This window comes from Lepidochelys kempii, chromosome 10, assembly GCF_965140285.1.
Source record: "Lepidochelys kempii isolate rLepKem1 chromosome 10, rLepKem1.hap1, whole genome shotgun sequence".
Taxonomy (NCBI): Eukaryota; Metazoa; Chordata; order Testudines; family Cheloniidae; genus Lepidochelys; species Lepidochelys kempii.
In genome coordinates this window covers 35,361,561-35,380,570 of record NC_136389.1, presented here as the reverse complement: position 1 = coordinate 35,380,570, position 19,010 = coordinate 35,361,561, and the positions used below count along the sequence as shown (strand labels likewise).

The following is a 19,010-nucleotide window of genomic DNA, read 5'->3' as shown; positions in this document are numbered from 1 at the left end:
CGAGGAGTAATGGTCTCAAGTTGCAGTGGGGGAGGTTTAGATTGGATATTAGGAAAAATTTTTCACTAAGAGGGTGGTGAAACACTGGAATGTGTTACCTAGGGAGGTGGTAGAATCTCCTTCCTTAGAGGTTTTTAAGGTCAGGCTTGACAAAGCCCTGGCTGGGATGATTTAACTGGGAATTGGTCCTGCTTCGAGCAGGGGGTTGGACTAGATGACCTTCAGGGGTCCCTTCCAACCCTGATATTCTATGATTCTATACATAACATTGCCAACTGCAGCAACATCTTCCATAGAGGACCAATGAACAGTTACAACTTCTAACTAGTTTCAGAATAGCAGCCGTGTTAGTCTGTATTCGCAAAAAGAAAAGGAGTACTTGTGGCACCTTAGAGACTAAGGGTATGTCTACACTACGGAATAAGGTCGAATTTATAGAAGTCGGTTTTTTAGAAATCGGTTTTATATATTCAAGTGTGTGTGTCCCCACAGAAAATGCTCTAAGTGCATTAAGTGCATTAACTCGGCAGAGTGCTTCCACAGTACCGAGGCTAGAGTCGACTTCCGGAGCATTGCACTGTGGATAGCTATCCCACAGTTCCCGCAGTCTCTGCTGCCCATTGGAATTCTGGGTTGAGATCCCAATGCCTGATGGGGCTAAAACATTGTCGCGGGTGGTTCTGGGTACATATCGTCAGGCCCCCGTTCCCTCCCTCCCTCCGTGAAAGCAAGGGCAGACAATCGTTTTGCACCTTTTTTCCTGAGTTACGTGTGCAGACACCATACCACGGCAAGCATGGAGCCCGCTCAGGTAACCGTCACCCTATGTCTCCTGGGTGCTGGCAGACGCGGTACAGCATTGCTACACAGTAGCAGCAACCCCTTGCCTTGTGGCAGCAGACGGTACAGTACGACTGGTAGCCGTCATCGTTATGTCCGAGGTGCTCCTGGCCACGTCGGCTGGGAGCGCCTGGACAGACATGGGCGCAGGGACTAAATTTGGAGTGACCTGACCAGGTCATTCTCTTTAGTCCTGCAGTCAGTCCTATTGAACCGTCTTATGGTGAGCAGGCAGGCGATACGGATTGCTAGCAGTCGTACTATACCATCTTCTGCCGGGCAGGCAAGAGATGAGGATGGCATGCAGTCCTTCTGCACCGTCTGCTGCCAGCCAAAGATGTAAAAGATAGATGGAGTGGATCAAAACAAGAAATAGACCAGATTTGTTTTGTACTCATTTGCCTCCTCCCCTGTCTAGGGGACTCATTCCTCTAGGTCACACTGCAGTCACTCACAGAGAAGGTGCAGCGAGGTAAATCTAGCCATGTATCAATCAGAGGCCAGGCTAACCTCCTTGTTCCAATAAGAACAATAACTTAGGTGCACCATTTCTTATTGGAACCCTCCATGAAGTCCTGCCTGAAATACTCCTTGATGTAAAGACACCCCCTTTGTTGATTTTAGCTCCCTGAAGCCAACCCTGTAAGCCGTGTCGTCAGTCACCCCTCCCTCCGTCAGAGCAACGGCAGACAATCGTTCCGCGCCTTTTTTCTGTGCGGACGCCATACCAAGGCAAGCATGGAGGCCGCTCAGCTCACTTTGGCAATTAGGAGCACATTAAACACCACACGCCTTATCCGGCAGTATATGCAGCACCAGAACCTGGCAAAGCGATACCGGGCGAGGAGGCGACGTCAGCGCGGTCCCGTGAGTGATCAGGACATGGACACAGATTTCTCTGAAAGCATGGGCCCTGACAATGCATGCATCCTGGTGCTAATGGGGCAGGTTCATGCTGTGGAATGCCGATTCGGGGCTCGGGAAACAAGCACAGACTGGTGGGACCGCATAGTGTTGCGGGTCTGGGACGATTCCCAGTGGCTGCGAAACTTTCACATGCGTAAGGGCACTTTCATGGAACTTTGTGACTTGCTTTCCCCTGCCCTGAGGCGCATGAATACCAAGATGAGAGCAGCCCTCACAGTTGAGAAGCGAGTGGCGATAGCCCTGTGGAAGCTTGCAACGCCAGACAGCTACCGGTCAGTTGGGAATCAATTTGGAGTGGGCAAATCTACTGTGGGGGCTGCTGTGATGCAAGTAGCCCACGCAATCAAAGATCTGCTGATATCAAGGGTAGTGACCCTGGGAAATGTGCAGGTCATAGTGGATGGCTTTGCTGCAATGGGATTCCCTAACTGCGGTGGGGCCATAGACGGAACCCATATCCCTATCTTGGCACCGGAGCACCAAGCCGCCGAGTACATAAACCGCAAGGGGTACTTTTCGATAGTGCTGCAAGCTCTGGTGGATCACAAGGGACGTTTCACCAACATCAACGTGGGATGGCCGGGAAAGGTGCATGACGCTCGCATCTTCAGGAACTCTGGTCTGTTTCAAAAGCTGCAGGAAGGGATTTTATTCCCAGACCAGAAAATAACTGTTGGGGATGTTGAAATGCCTATATGTATCCTTGGGGACCCAGCCTACCCCTTAACGCCATGGCTCATGAAGCCGTACACAGGCAGCCTGGACAGTAGTCAGGAGCTGTTCAACTACAGGCTGAGCAAGTGCAGAATGGTGGTAGAATGTGCATTTGGACGTTTAAAGGCGCGCTGGCGCAGTTTACTGACTCGCTTAGACCTCAGCGAAACCAATATTCCCACTGTTATTACTGCTTGCTGTGTGCTCCACAATATCTGTGAGAGTAAGGGGGAGACGTTTATGGCGGGGTGGGAGGTTGAGGCAAATCGCCTGGCTGCTGGTTACGCGCAGCCAGACACCAGGGCGGTTAGAAGAGCACAGGAGGGCGCGGTACGCATCAGAGAAGCTTTGAAAACCAGTTTCATGACTGGCCAGGCTACGGTGTGAAAGTTCTGTTTGTTTCTCCTTGATGAAACCCCCCGCCCCTTGGTTCACTCTACTTCCCTGTAAGCTAACCACCCTCCCCTCCTCCCTTCGATCACCGCTTGCAGAGGCAATAAAGTCATTGTTGCTTCACATTCATGCGTTCTTTATTCATTCATCACACAAATAGGGGGATGACTACCAAGGTAGCCCAGAAGGGGTGGTGGAGGAGGGAAGGAAAATGCCACACAGCACTTTAAGCACAGCACTTTAAAAGTTTACAACTTTAAAATTTATTGAATGACAGCCTTCTCTTTTTGGGGCAATCCTCTGTGGTGGAGTGGCTGGTTGGCCGGAGGCCCCCCCACCTCGTTCTTGGGCGTCTGGGTGTGGAGGCTATGGAACTTGGGGAGGAGGGCGGTTGGTTACACAGGGGCTGTAGTGGCAGTCTGTGCTCCAGCTGCCTTTGCTGCAGCTCAACCATACACTGGAGCATACTGGTTTGGTCCTCCAGCAGCCTCAGCATTGAATCCTGCCTCCTTTCATCACGCTGCCATCACATTTGAGCTTCAGCCCTCTCTTCAGCCCGCCACTTACTCTCTTCAGCCCCCCACCTCTCCTCCCGGTCATTTTGTGCTTTCCTGCACTCTGACATTATTTGCCTCCACACATTCGTCTGTGCTCTGTCAGTGTGGGAGGACAGCATGAGCTCGGAGAACATTTCATCGCGAGTGCGTTTTTTTTTCTTTCTAAGCTTCATTAGCCTCTGGGAAGGAGAAGATCCTGTGATCATTGAAACACATGCAGCTGGTGGAGAAAAAAAAGGGACAGCGGTATTTAAAAAGACACATTTTATAAAACAGTGGCTACACTCTTTCAGGGTAAACCTTGCTGTTAACATTACATACATAGCACATGTGCTTTCGTTACAAGGTCGCATTTTGCCTCCCCCCACCGCGTGGCTACCCCCTCAACCTTCCCCCCTCCCTGTGGCTAACAGAGGGGAACATTTCTGTTTAGCCACAGGCAAACAGCCCAGCAGGAATGGGCTCCTCTGAGTGTCCCCTGAAGAAAAGCACTCTATTTCAACCAGGTGACCATGAATTATATCTCACTCTCCTGCGGATAACACAGAGAGATAAAGAATGGATGTTGTTTGAATGCCAGCAAACATACACTGCAATGCTTTGTTCTACAATGATTCCCGAGTACGTGTTACTGGCCTGGAGTGGTAAAGTGTCCTACCATGAAGGACGCAATAAGGCTGCCCTCCCCAGAAACCTTTTGCAAAGGCTTTGGGAGTACATCTAGGAGAACCACGAATGCCAGGGCAAAGTAATCCTTTCACATGCCTGCTTTTAAACCATGTATAGTATTTTAAAAGGTACACTCACCAGAGGTCCCTTCTCCGCCTGCTGGGTCCAGGAGGCAGCCTTGGGTGGGTTTGGGGGGCACTGGCTCCAGGTCCAGGGTGAGAAACAGTTCCTGGTTGTTGGGAAAACCGGTTTCTCCGCTCGCTTGCTGTGAGCTATCTTCTTCGTCCCCAAAACCTGCTTCCGTATTGCCTCCATCTCCATTGAAGGAGTCAAACAACACGGCTGGGGTAGTGGTGGCTGAACCCCCTAAAATGGCATGCAGCTCATCATAGAAGCGGCATGTTTGGGGCTCTGATCCGGAGCGGCCGTTCGCCTCTCTGGTTTTCTGGTAGGCTTGCCTCAGCTCCTTCAGTTTCACGCGGCACTGCTTCGGGTCCCTGTTATGGCCTCTGTCCTTCATGCCCTGGGAGATTTTGACAAAGGTTTTGGCATTTCGAAAACTGGAACGGAGTTCTGATAGCACGGATTCCTCTCCCCAAACAGAGATCAGATCCCGTACCTCCCGTTCGGTCCATGCTGGAGCTCTTTTGCGATTCTGGGACTCCATCATGGTCACCTCTGCTGATGAGCTCTGCATGGTCACCTGCAGCTTGCCACGCTGGCCAAACAGGAAATGAGATTCAAAAGTTTGCAGTTCTTTTCCTGTCTACCTGGCCAGTGCATCTGAGTTGAGAGTGCTGTCCAGAGCGGTCACAATGGAGCACTCTGGGATAGCTCCCGGAGGCCAATACCATCGAATTGTGTCCACAGTACCCCAAATTCGAGCCGGCAAGGCTGATTTAAGCGCTAACCCACTTGTCAGGGGTGGAGTAAGGAAATCTATTTTAAGAGCCCTTTAAGTCGAAATAAAGGGCTTCATCGTGTGGACGGGTGCAGGTTTACATCGATTTAATGCTGCTAAATTCGACCTAAAGTCCTAGTGTAGACCAGGGCTAACAAATTTATTTGAGCACAAGCTTTTGTGAGCTACAGTTCACTTCATCGGATGCATTCAGTGGAAAATACAGAGGGGAGATTTATATACATAGAGAACATGAAGCAATGGGTGTTACCATACACACTGTAACGAGAGTTATCACTTAAGGTGAGCTATTACCAGCAGGAGAGCAGGGGGGAAAAAACCTTTTGTAGGGATAATCAAGGTGGGCCATTTCCAGCAGTTGACAAGAACATCTGAGGAACAGTGGGGGTTTGGGGGGCGGGGAGAATAAACATGGGGAAATAGTTTTACTTTGTGTAATGACCCATCCACTCCCAGTCTCTATTCAAGCCTAAGTTAATTATATCCAGTTTGCAAATTAATTCCAATTCAGCAGTCTCTCGTCTAACTAATGTCACAGCGTTTCAAGAATGTCTTTGCTCTTTTGGATCTGTCTCACAAATTAGACATTTTGGCTCTGTTCCGTGTGAGGCATATCTTGTCAAGGAAAATATATCGGTTTTGGACAAATTCTTTATACAAAGTGTTAAAGGCTTTGCATTTTTTTTACAATAAGCAAAAGGGATAAACACACATTGAGGCTATTTAAAACTTTAAAAAAAATCATGCTTAGCAACTTGCACCCACAATCACAAAAAACTTAAGCAATATAGAGATGCAGGGGAAAATAAACTAGCGATGAGCCGGAATAAAAGAAGAGAAAAGAATGCACAGGAAGGCTAAAATGGTCTGCACCATCTTCCCCAGCCCATTGTAGCAAGACTGGTCCCATTACTACTAAATTTATGACAGGTTTCAGAGAAGCAGCTGTGTTAGTCTGTATCCGCAAAAAGAAAAAGCTGGAAATGGCCCACCTTGATTATCACTATAAAAGGTTTTTCTCTCCTGCTGGTAATAGCTCACCTTACCTGATCACTCTCATTACAGTGTGTATGGTAACACCCATTGTTTCATATTCTCTATGTATATAAATCTCCCCACTGTATTTTCTACTGCATGCATCCGATGAAGTGAGCTGTAGCTCACGAAAGCTTCTGCTCAAATAAATTTGTTAGCCGCTAAATTTATGGCTTCCCGACAGTATTATGGAATCAGTGCACAGTGGGATGATCAAAGGCAGCTTAGCTATGCCCCAAAACAACATGCATACGGAGCAGACAAAACCATTCTCTGGCCATTAAAATCAGGGACCATATTTTGGCGGTGGGTGAGGGATAATGTATGGGAATTAGGGCTGTCAATTAATTCAGTTAACTCACATGATTAACTTAAAAAGAAATTAACCGCGATTAATCTCAGTTTTATCGAACTGTTATACAATAGAATACCAATTGAAATTTATTAAATATTTTTGGATTTTTTTCTACATTTTCAATCATATTGATTTAAATTACAACAGAATACAAAGTGTAAATTGCTCACTTTATATTATTTTTCATTACAAATATTTGCACTGTAAAAATGATAAACAAAAGAAAAAGTATTTTTCAGTTCAGCTTATACAAGTACTGTAGTGCAATCTATTGTGAAAGTGCAACTTACAAATATCTAGAGTGACCTACTTAACAATGTTGATGTTCAAAATGTCCAAGTTCACTAATTTAAATGAATAATTGCACTGCCCAGCATAAGATGGGTCAGTGAAAGAGAACCAACCTAATACCACCAAGATAATCTACCCAGACCAAAAAAGCAAGCCATGGCCCAGAGATGCACCCATTAGTGGCTAATCTGCCTTCATGGACTCATATGAACTTCAATGACAAAGCCGCATTGCCCGTCTGTCTTTATTCTGTTTTTTATTTTTTATTTCTTTCATGAGAGTCTACTGCAGAAATAATTCTAACCTGTGATTTTGAGAAACACAACCAGAATCAAGATGAACCTTTTCCTTTCTTTACAGAGAAAAGGCTGTTTCATAGAATCAGAGGACTGAAAGGGGCCTCGAGAGGTTATCTAGTCCAGACCCCTAAACTCATGGAAAGACTAAATATGGACCATCCCTGACAGGTGTTTGTCTAACCTGCTCTTAAAAATTTCCAATAATGGAGATTCCACAACCTCCCTGGACAATTTATTCCAGTGCTTAACCATCCTGATAGGAAGTTTTCCCTAATGTCCAACCTAAACCTCACTTTCTGTAATTTAAGCCTATTGCTTCTTGTCCTATCCTCAGAGGTTAAGGAGAACAATTTTTCTCCCTCCTCCTTGTAACAACCTTCTATGTACTTGAAAACTTATCATATTCCATCTCAGCCTTCTCTTCTCCGGACAAAACAAACCTAATTTTTTCAAATCTTCCCTCAGAGGTCATGTTTTCTATATCTTTAACCATTTTTGTTGCTCTCCTCTGGGCGCTCTCCAATTTGTCCACATTTTTCCTGAAAATGTGGAACCCAGAACTCGACACAACACTCCAGTTGAGGCCAAGTCTTCTGCTGTAGTCTATGCTGAATTACTTTTACTGACTTGCTTACAACACTCCTGCTAATACATCCCAGAATGATGTTCGCTTTTTTTGCAACAGTGTTAAACTGTTGACTCATACCTGGCTTATGATCCACTATGACCAAGCTATGATTTTGTCATGGAGGTCACGGAATCTGTGACTTCCAAAGACCTCAGGGACTTCAACCCCGGGGGCTGAGAGCTGCAGAGTCCTGCCATCTCGCGCAGTGGCAAGGAGCTGTGAGGTACCCCCGTTGCCTGAGACAGCGGGCCCCTGCTGCTCTCAGTCATAGAATATTAGGGTTGGAAGAGACCTCAGGAGGTCATCTAGTCCAATCCCCTGCTCAAACCAGGACCAACACCAACTAAATCATCCCAGCCAAGGCTTTGTCAAGTTGGGCCTTAAAAACCTCCAAGGATGGAGATTCCACCACCTCCCTAGGTAACCCATTCCAGTGAAATAGTGTTTCCGAATATCCAACCTAGACCTCCCCCACTGCAACTTGAGACCATTGCTCCTTGTTCTGTCATCTGTCACCACTGACAACAGCCTAGCTCCATCTTCTTTGGAAGCTGCCTTCAGGTAATTAAAGGCTGCTATCAAATCCGTCCTCACTTTTCTGCAGACTAAATAACCCCAGTTCCCTCAGCCTCTCCTTGTAAGTCATGTGCCCCAGCCACCTAATCATTTTCGTTGACCTCCGCTGGACTCTCTCCAATTTGTCCACATCCCTTCGGGGGGGGGGGGGGGGGGGAGGAGAGAAGGAGGGGAGACACCAAAACTGGATGCAATACTCCAGGTGCCGAATAGAGGGGATTAATCACTTCCCTCGATCTGCTGGCAATGCTCCTACTAATACAGCCCAATATGCCATTGGCCTTCTTCGCAACAAGGGCACACTGCTGACTCATATTCAGCTTCTCGTCCACTGTAATCCCCAGGTCCTTTTCTGCAGAACTGCCGCTTAGCCAGTCAGTCCCCAGCCTATAGTGGTGCATGGGATTCTTCCTTCTTAAGTGCAGAACTCTGCACTTTCCTTGTTGAACTTCATCAGATTTCTTTTGGCCCAATCCTCCAATTTGTCTAGGTCACTCTGGACCCTGTCCCTACCCTCCCTCGTATCTACCTCTCCCTCCAGCTTCGTGTCATCTGCGAACTTGCTGAGGGTGCAATTAATCCCATCATCCAGATCATTAAAAAAGATGTTGAACAAAACCGGCCCCAGGACCAACCCCTGGGGCACTCCACTTGATACCAGCTGCCAACTAGATAATGAGCTGTTCATCACTACCTGTTGAGCCCGACAATCTAGCTAGCTTTCTACCCACCTTACAGTCCATTCATCCAATCCATACTTTTTTAACTTGCTGTCAAGAATATTGTGGGAGACTGTATCAAAAGCTTTGCTAAAGTCAAGATATCTCACATCCACCGTTTTCCCCATATCCACAGAGCCAGTTATCTCATCGTGGTAGGCAATCAAGTTGGTCAAGCATGACTTGCCCTTGGTGAATCCATGTTGACTGTTCCTGATCACCTTCCTCTCCTCCAAGTGCTTCAAAATGGATTCCTTGAGGACCTGCTCCATGATTTTGCTGGGGCCTGAAGTGAGGCTGACTGGTCTGTAGTTCCCCGGGTTCTCTTTTTTAAATATGGGCACTATATTTGCCTTTTTCCAATCGTCTGGGACCTACCCCGATCGCCATGAATTTTCAAAGAGAATGGCCAATAGCTCTGCAATCACATCAGCCAACTCCCTCAGCACCCTTGGATGCATTAGATCTGGACCCATGGACTTGTGCATGTCCAGCTTTTCTAAATAGTCCTTAACCTGTTTTTTCACCACTGAGGGCTGCTCACCTATTCCCCATGCTGTGTTGCCCAGTGCAGCAGTCTGGGAGCTGCCCTTGTCTGTGAATGCATCCAATGAAGTGAGCTGTAGCTCACGAAAGCTTATGCTCAAATAAATTTGTTAGTCTCTAAGGTGCCACAAGTACTCCTTTTCTTTTTAGAGGCAAAAAAAGCATTGAGTACTTCAGCTTTTTCCACACCATCAGTCACTAAGTTGCCTCCCTCATACAGTAAGGATCCCACACTTTCCCTGACCACCTTCTTGTTGCTAACATACCTGTAGAAACCCTTCTTGTTACCCTTCACATCCCTTGGTAGCTGTAACTCCAGTTGTGCTTTGGCCTTCCTGATTACACCCCTACATGCTCGAGCAATATTTTTATACTCCTCCCTAGTCATCTGTCCAAATTTCCGCTTCTTGTAAGCATCCTTTTTGAGTTTAAACTCACCGAAGATTTCACTGTTAAGCCAAGCTGGTCGCCTGCCATATTTGCTAGTCACCCAGCAGCTGCCCAAACACCTCCCATTTTATCATACATATTTTTAGTAAAGTCAGGTACAGGTCACGGGCTCCCGTGAATTTTTCTTTATTGCCAGCAACCCATCCATGACTTAGTAAAAATATCCCCGACAAAAATCTTAGCCTTAACTCTGACCAGATCCCTTTCCGCAGTACTCCTTCCTAGGCAGTCATTTCCAATTTTGTATGTGTGCAAGTGATTGTTCCTTCCTAAGTGGAGTATTTTGCATTTGTCCTTATTGAATTTCACCCTGTTTACTTCAGACTAGTTTCCCAGTTTGTCCAGATCATTTTGAATTTTAATCCTCTCCTCCAAAGCACTTGCAATCCCTCCAGTTTGGTACAGTCCCCAACCTTTATAAGTGTACTCTATGCCATTATCTAAATCATTGATGTTTGATAAAAGCAAATTGCTCCGTTCAGTAATCAACCCTCTGAAGGACTTTAAGGGCTTGAAACCATTGAAAAAAAATAAATAATTGTTCAACCCTCAAACTCATTAAGAAACATCCCATGCCTGCTTTGAGTCTCTTCTTATGCTTCTATGATTAATAAAAACTTAAGGGAATTTGTTCTGTATTTGCTATAGTGAATAATACAAACTAAGTTCTCTGTAGCTGCAAAAACCTCAATGCAAACCATATTTTAAATTGTTTTTAATGTTGTCACATTAAGAAAGATCTTAACCTCTCTGGGCCTGCTACTTCTATCCAATTAAAAAACACAAACACCAGGGCAATGAATTATTGAAGAGAAACATTAGCCAGGGCTCCCTTAACACACACTCTTCTCAGATAGCAATTTCTCAGATTAATGGTTCTTTGCTACCTCTTCAGAATTCAAGAGCAGTTCTTATTACAGAGCTGCACCACACCAAGACTTCAAGCTATATAATCTGCAGTGAGCTGTAAATATTTAGATTCGAAACATCCAAGGGAAAAAACAATGATGTCATTCAGTGCTGAATGGTTATAAAGCCAACAAGCAATCTAAGTGACCATAAGTCACTCACACCTTCAAGGGTTATTAATGTACTCATGGAACCAGACATTTCCAAAAGGAGTTTCAGTAAAAAGCTAGACTCCTTCACACTTGTGGCTGTGTTGCTCTAAAACAGTGACACTCAGACTGAGGCTAGTGAGCCACAAATGGCTCTTTAAATGCGTCTCCTGCAGCTCTTTGCAGCACATGATACTAAAGCACTGTGTGATTTAATTATTAACTTAAGTTATTAGCCAATCAGGATGCTTGCACTAAGTTATTAACTTATTTGCTGTAATAACTGTATTGTATTTTACACACACACACACACACACACACAAATGAAACAATGAATTCAAGCCACTGTGGCTCTAAAATATGCCAGGTTTCAGAGTAACAGCCGTGTTAGTCTGTATTCGCAAAAAGAAAAGGAGTACTTGTGGCACCTTAGAGACTAACCAATTTATTTGGGCATGAGCTATGCTTAATCTGCACATGCTGCCACACATGAAAGTAAGCAGCAGGTAAGCAGCAACAGAATTTATTCTCTACACCGGAAGTAGTAATGATATTGGAACAGTTATGGAGAAAAATACATATACAAAATACTTTTACATATTTCAATACAGAATATATCAATACCCCTTCTCAACATTTTAAAGATTAAAACAGAAAATGTACTCTTAAAAGGGCTGAAAACAATCATTTCATGTTCTGTTCATAATATCCAGTTGCCCCAATGAGAACTGCTAAAATACTGTTTTCATACAGGTAACAGCTAAATAGCATCCTTTAATCATTCTTTTCTGAACACATTCTCATGTTTGAAGGGTCATTTTGTGGAAGATTCATTGAGATTTCTATAACACGATAGGCATGCATGGCATTTTACTGACAAACATGACAGGACCTTGCCCTTAGGAGTTTACAGTACAAGGTAGATGCAATACCTTTTTCGGTATTCTAGGACAAAGATTACAAACAGTAAAAGATCAGAAGAATCTTATTACATCTGCTTCTTGTTCGACATTATTTACACATGCTATGTTCACTGGTGGTTAGAGTAAAAATTAGTGCATTTGCATTAGCAATTTACAAGGTTCTACACCCTAATCCAGAATTAGCCATGCACTGCAAACACTCCATTAAATCACTTGACTGTGTGCCTCTATTGACCAGCCCCATGGGAAAATTACAAGATTCAGTATATACTAAACCAAAGTGAGTTTTCCTAACTAGACTTACACTAATTTCAGCATATATTTATGAAAACCCATTTCTGATTAGTAGGGCTGTTGATTAATTGCAGTTAACTCACGCAATTATCTCAAAAATATTAATCCCTATTGAAAAAAAAACATTAATCGCGATTAATAGCAGTTTTAATCGCAGTGTTACACAATAGAAAACCAGTGGAAATTAAATATTTTCTGATATTTTTCTACATTTTCAAGTATATTGATTTTTGTTACAACACAGAATACAAAGTGTACAGTGCTCACTTTATATTATTTTTTATTACAAATATTTGTACTGTAAAAATAATAAACAAAAACCAGTCATCAACATGGATGCATGCCCTCTGGAATGGTGGTTGAAGAATGAAAGGACATATGAATCTTTAGCGCATCTGGCACATAAATATCTTGTGATGCTGGCTACAACAGTACCATGAGAATGCCTGTTCTCACTTTCAGGTGACATTGTAAACAAGAAGCGGGCAGCATTATCTCCTGAAAATGTAAACAAACTTGTTTGTCTCAGCAATTGGCTGAACAAAAAAATAGGACTGAGTGGACTTGTAGGCTCTGAAGTTTTACATGGTTTTATTTTTCAATGCAGTTATTTTTGTACTTAATTCTACATTTGTAAGTTCAACTTTCAGGATAAAGAGATTGCACTACACTATTTGTATTAGGTGAATTGAAAAATACTACTTCTTTTGTTTTTTACAGTGCAAATATTTTTTATTATAAATAAATATGAAGTGAGCACTGTACACTTTGTATTCTGTGTTATAACTGAAATCAATATATTTGAAAAAGTGGAAAACATGCAAAACATTTAAATAAATGGTATTCCATTTGTGTTTAACAGTGCAATTAATCGTGATTAATTTTTTTAAATCGCTTGACAGCCCTACTGATTAGTTGTGAAATGCAATTTAGTAGCACAGAGTTTTTTTTAAGTGCGTCTAAAACCAGTCTGCTTTGTTCTTCATACAATGCAGAAAATAATGGACCTCATGTTTCAACATTAATACTTTAAATAAGGTTTATAAGCTTTCTAAAGGGATCAGAAAACCCAGGAACTGTTTTTACCAAGCAGTTGGTGTACAGGGTTAACTCCTTGAATTTCTAAATTTGATCTCTCTCCTTTGTTCATACTGTAATAGCAAACAAACTAACCTCCATTTCTGATAGCTCCGATCCCCCTATAGAAATCTTCAAAGCTGATTACTCCAAGTCCACTGGGGTCTAGATATTTTGTTAGGTCCTTCACCTGCAATTACAAAACCAGCATTATAAATTTCATGATAAAGCATTTCAAACACAGTACACTCCACTTATTTCGGAAGACTAATCAGATGGTGCTTTGTTGGATTGTGTCAAAGACAGCAGATTCAGCCTAATGATAGAAAATGGCAAGGAGTGCTGCTTAATTGAGATAGTATTAACAAAAAATCCATTTAATGGGGACACAAGCAGACACTGCCAAGGGGTTAACTGGTATTTAATGAACCATTAAATGGGAGTAAAATTCTAAGTGCCAGTCTTAATACTGAAGCTGACCGACTAGAAGATACAAAGAGGAAATATAGTGAATATGAGTCAGTACAATATTTTTTGTTTCAACTTAATTTTTTTCAATCAGCACTTTTTAAAAAAAGGCTTCTCTTAATTGGGACAGGTGCTTAATTTGGACAATAAGATGTCCACCAGGGGGTCCCAATTAAGAGGATTCATCAATAATGAACTAATCTGTGCTATGTATTTAGACATAATTTGGAAAACCTTTCGTGACTAGGCAATGTTTAAAGTAGGCAGGGAGTAGGGAAAAAAAGAATCACATCAGCTTGCAAGGATTAGGAGGCTACTACTGAATAGGAGACAAGGAGTAAAAAGACATTTCTGGCAAACTGGCAATGATTATTTTGGCATTTCAAATAGAATAGTTACAATTAGAGGGCAAAACTAAAGTCATTCCTCCAGTCCAAACAAAGACTTCAAAAAGGTGTATCTAATTCCCTCAATGGCTGCTACTGAGCCTTTGTTTCAGACAAACAATTACAGAATAGCTTTCAGAGTAGCAGCAGTGTTAGTCTGTATTCGCAAAAAGAAAAGGAGGACTTGTGGCACCTTAGAGACTAACAAATTTACTTGAGCATAAACTTTCGTGAGCTACAGCTCACTTCATCGGATGCAAATCATCCGATGAAGTGAGCTGTAGCTCACGAAAGCTTATGCTCAAATAAATTTGTTAGTCTCTAAGGTGCCACAATTATAGAATAGTTCATTCTAAGGATGTTGAAACAATTAGCCACTTTTTCCTAGGCTGCTATTTTAGCAAATTGCCCTTTCAAGTGACATTGAGGCATCTTTATATATTTTAAAGTCATATACTTCAGGTCTAAAACAAAAAAGAAAGCCCAGACACTGAATAAAGGCACAAAGGGAATTATAGAATTTGTTTCATACTGCTGTACTAAAAAAAGAGGTCACAGAACTTTCTCAATTCACATTCTCCTTTTCCTCCCCAACTTTACTATTTATAGAACCCATTAGGAAGCTTGGATTTAGTTTCCTTATTGACTCCTTCCCCCACCAAATCCATTATGAACACAAACTACTTTCTGATTCCAGTTGCTCGGAGTTGCATGGTGCTGGATCTTGGATTATTTCTCTATTTTTGCTTGTACTTGGCAAAAAAGGTGATGAGACAACATTTATTTTGAGAAAAACCCTGCACCTAAAAAGAATCTGAGAACAAGCAAGAACAGGAAAAGCAGGAGTTTGGAGTTTACCAAGCTTAGCAGTATCCCTTTGAGTTGTCAATGTGTCATGAATGTCTCATCATTGTACACCGGTCTGTATTTATATATAAAAAGCCACCCACACATGCACTTTAGTGACATTTAATTGAACTTTCCATGGTTCCCTGACAGTCTCATGCATGATTTCTAACATTTCCAAGAGGGAAAAAAATACATCATTGCTTCAGAAAGACTCCACCTACCAAAAACAATTGCTAACATACCATTAATGCACAGGAAGTGACAAGCAATAAACCACAAACATTTTAAGGTGTACGTTTTCTCCAAGTAACTTGTGAAACTAAAAATAGTGTGATGTATAGGTTTGGTTACTCTTATGAATTTTCTGTGTTGGAATATTTTTGCTTTTAAAAGAACGAAGAGCATGTTAGCCAGCAAACTGCTCGAGAACCTAATTATGGGAAGATTTACCTTACCCTTAAAAAACAAACAAACAAAAAAAACCACTGTACAATACTGAAACAAAAAGTTAAGATATTGCATTTTGACACGACTTGTGCAGATTTAAGGATCAAATCCTCATATGGCAGACTGAAAAATGTACACTAATTTAAGAATAAATTAATGCCCATTTTCTTCATTTCAAGCTTATCTTATTTAGGAAAAAAACAAAACAGACTGGCAAATAATGGAGTTTTCCTCGCAGCAACTCACTTTGCCATCTAAAATCCCATTTCCAACCTACCTCCCAACAGTTCTTTAGGGCTGAAGTGGCCCTCTCCAAAAATTTATCTTGGGTCTAAGACAACCTAGGGCCAGATCCTCAGCTAATGTATAGTGTCAGAGATACACTGAAATCAGTAGAGCGAATGCTAATTTACATCAACTGAAGGGTTTCCCCAAGCATGGAAATTAAGTAAAACCAATTCTGTCATCTTGCGGGGGTGGGGCATTGTTTGGTTTTATTTTAAGTAAGTGGAAGTGGAAAGCTAAAACCACTTTTCCTGTTTTTGGAAAAAAAAAAAGTATTTGTTAGTACACAGGTAAACTGCTGAACTCACATTTCAGACTTCGATTTTAATCAGAGTCAAATTTCCTGTCAGATTGAAAAAGGTATTTTAAAATAAAATAAGCACATGAGAACGTGTATCAGTGCACATAATTTCAAATAAATTACTGTTCCACCATGAGCTATAAGGAATTGCAACTATGGCTGCACTTTGCCTAGCACAACAGTGCTGCAATCTTGCCTGGGGCCTATGGGCACCATGCAATATAAAATTATAATTAACATTCAACACAAAGTCTCCACAAGGGTTTAACTGCCTGGTTACTGGCAACACTACTGAGTCGCATTAACCCACCGGTACCCAACCCCAGTGTGGCACACCCAGCAGATAATCCCCCTCTGCACGCAGGCACAGACAGACCGGCTCCTTGGGAACTCACCACCAATCCACGGCCATATCACACCAATACTCACAGGGCCAGATTTCCCTGTGAACCTAAGACAGCGAGAACAGCAACTAGAGAATTCCCTTTCTTTAGGGGGAATCTCCACAGGCATGAAGTCAGTAGAGGCAGTTCCATCATCTTGTAGGTGTGAAAATGAGCCTCCCACATGTAAAGGGAATGTGGATCAAAGCTCCACAACACCCAGTTCTCCACTGGCATCAGGTTGCTGAGGATCCTTCCATGTCAAGTTGGCACTGGGGGGGTGTGGTGTGGGGGAAAGGAGAGAGAGACAGGCACAGAGGACTTTAAATTGAACTAGAGCCAGGCAACTGAAAATCAGGGAGCTGGAGCTGGCTCCCTGATGCCACCCACACTCTCAGTCAAGACTCAAACATTAGCACAGGGGCACCCCTACAGCTTAGGAAACAGAAGCTGAAGTTTATGTACACGGCCACATCAGCAATGAAGGATGGCAAACGCACCATTCAGCCCTTGTGGCATATGTTGTTACTGTTAAGAGACCCCAAATCCTACGCATCCATACACAAGCTACATTTAAATCCTAAAAAGAGAGACAGACAGATTTTCTGCATGGCCTAGCTGAATCTCTGCTATGCACACATACACATCTCCTCTCAGACACCTAGCTCGAGAGAGAGAGGCCAACCATGCACAAGTGCATACTTGCACAGGCCACTGGTTTCCTCCCTCTTGTTTTACGTTAGTACACATTACTACAACATGCTACACACATATTTAAGAAGTTGCAAGAAAGAAATACTATGCAATATACTGCAATTTCTGTTTCTCAAAAAGGCAGATTTATGGTGAGTCAACGTGTGGAACTCCTTGCCAGAGGATGTTGTGAAGGCCAAGACTATAACAGTGCTCAAAAAAGAACTAGATAAGTTCATGGAGGATAGGTCATCAATGGCTATTAGCCAAGATGGGCAGGGATGGTGTCCCTAGCCTCTGTTTGCCAGAAGCTGGGAATGGGCAACAGGGGATAGATCACTTGATGATTACCTGTTCTGTTCATTCCATCTATGGCACCTGGCATTGGCCACTGTTGGAAGACAGGATACTGGGCTAGATGGACTTTTGATCTGACCCAGTATGGCTGTTCTTATGTGAGCAGTCAATCTTAACTGCATTTCCTGATGTGTGCGAGCTTAACTATGAATCCATAACATTACAGTAGTGTGTAATTTTTGCATTAAATAGAGAAATAAATAAGTGAGAGAGTTTCAGTTTATAAGTTGATTGGGGCGCGGGGGAGGGAGGGGGGGAATCATATCTGACATAAAAACCGAAACAAGATTTGATAAAGCTAAAGTTATCAGCCATCCATATTAACACAAACACGGGGGGGGGGGAAGCTTCTTATACTGAATCGATATTTTGCTTTCTGAAAAGAGCAGGATTTATTTTAAAAATCAATCTTCAACTTCAGCAATGTCTTTTGACCATCTTTAACTATGTATAAGCATTATGGAGTATATCACACAGAATCATAGGACTGCAAGGGATCTTGAGAAGTCTTCTAGTGAAAGTCTGTTAAAGCATCCTCCTTTTAAAATGCATAATGCCTGAGGTTTAATTACTTGTCAACCAATAACCTGCTTCAGTAATGATTTCTGGAACTACATTTCCTTCACCCAAGACCAAATTCAGAATTGTGTGTGATTTCAGAATGGCCTGCTATCATTTCTGTTAAACTGCACTTAGAGAGAGAAAATAATTTTTTTTTTTAACTCTTCAAAGCTATTCTTTCCTCTTCCCCTAACAGCTGGTCATATCTGAAGTGTTTTGGATGACATATTAAAAGGATGCTAAAAAGAGTATTTTTTTTCTTCTTGTTATTAATGCAAAATGGCTACTTGATTATGCCCCAAAACTTGTAAAGAAATGAGGACAAGGAAATGTATCCTTATTTTACTCTTTACACATACAAACTGAATTGTTGAGAAACCCTGTCTTGGGGGCGGAGGAAATTGATGCTGAGATTTCATTCACATAACACACTTGAACATTCAAAGCAGGCCAACTACCAAGCTTAATCTTCCAGGTACACAAATTGCATCCATGCTGCAGTGAAATACATCATCAGATTATCTTGGATCAGTGAAAAGGATTTAGTATTGGAATTATTCCTCCCTTTCATGGGGAAAAATTCATTCTCTGGTCTCTTCAGTTATCCAAAAGGTATACAAGTACCAAGGTAATACAGGGAGGTACCGGAGACAAAGATAGGAGGGGGAAATTTTGGTATTCCTACCAGTAATCTCAGGAAATATCTATATCTATTTATTTATTTGGGGTGGGGGAGGAAATCAAGAGAAGGGGATGCATTTTGGTGGGATGTTTTAAACACCTCCACAGGTAAATTGTTAAAGTTTGCGCTATTCTGAATGCAAAATATATGCAGTGGAGGCAGGCCAATCACATGTCAGGCTCAAACAGAACCCTGAGCCTACAGGAAGCAGGCAGATGCAAGGGAAGAAACAACTATCAAGCTAAGGTCACACCTATGTAGTCCTTTATCAATAGGGAGAACCATCTGAATTAGAAAAAATTCTATACTTGTTTTCACATGGGGA

At 42.6% G+C, this 19,010-nt stretch overlaps 2 protein-coding genes across 6 annotated transcripts in view; both read right to left on the bottom strand.

Annotated features, from left to right (window-relative positions):
* The window catches only part of RAB11FIP3 (RAB11 family interacting protein 3), a 170,547-nt gene that overhangs the window by 105,360 nt on the left and 46,177 nt on the right, over positions 1 to 19,010 (bottom strand). For all 5 annotated transcript variants that reach the window (XM_073362848.2, XM_073362853.2, XM_073362851.2 and 2 more), the window contains exon 2: positions 13,370 to 13,463. In XM_073362848.2, coding sequence (XP_073218949.1) covers positions 13,370 to 13,463 — 94 coding nt within the window. The remainder of the gene's footprint in view (positions 1 to 13,369; positions 13,464 to 19,010) is intronic.
* On the bottom strand, positions 3,030 to 4,803 carry LOC144930887 (myb/SANT-like DNA-binding domain-containing protein 2). Its single transcript, XM_078854458.1, has 2 exons — positions 4,239 to 4,803; positions 3,030 to 3,651 (listed from the first exon to the last, which is right to left on the bottom strand). The coding sequence occupies exons 1-2, from the start codon at positions 4,795 to 4,797 to the stop codon at positions 3,401 to 3,403; spliced, it is 810 nt and encodes a 269-aa protein (XP_078710584.1). The 5' UTR covers positions 4,798 to 4,803; the 3' UTR covers positions 3,030 to 3,400.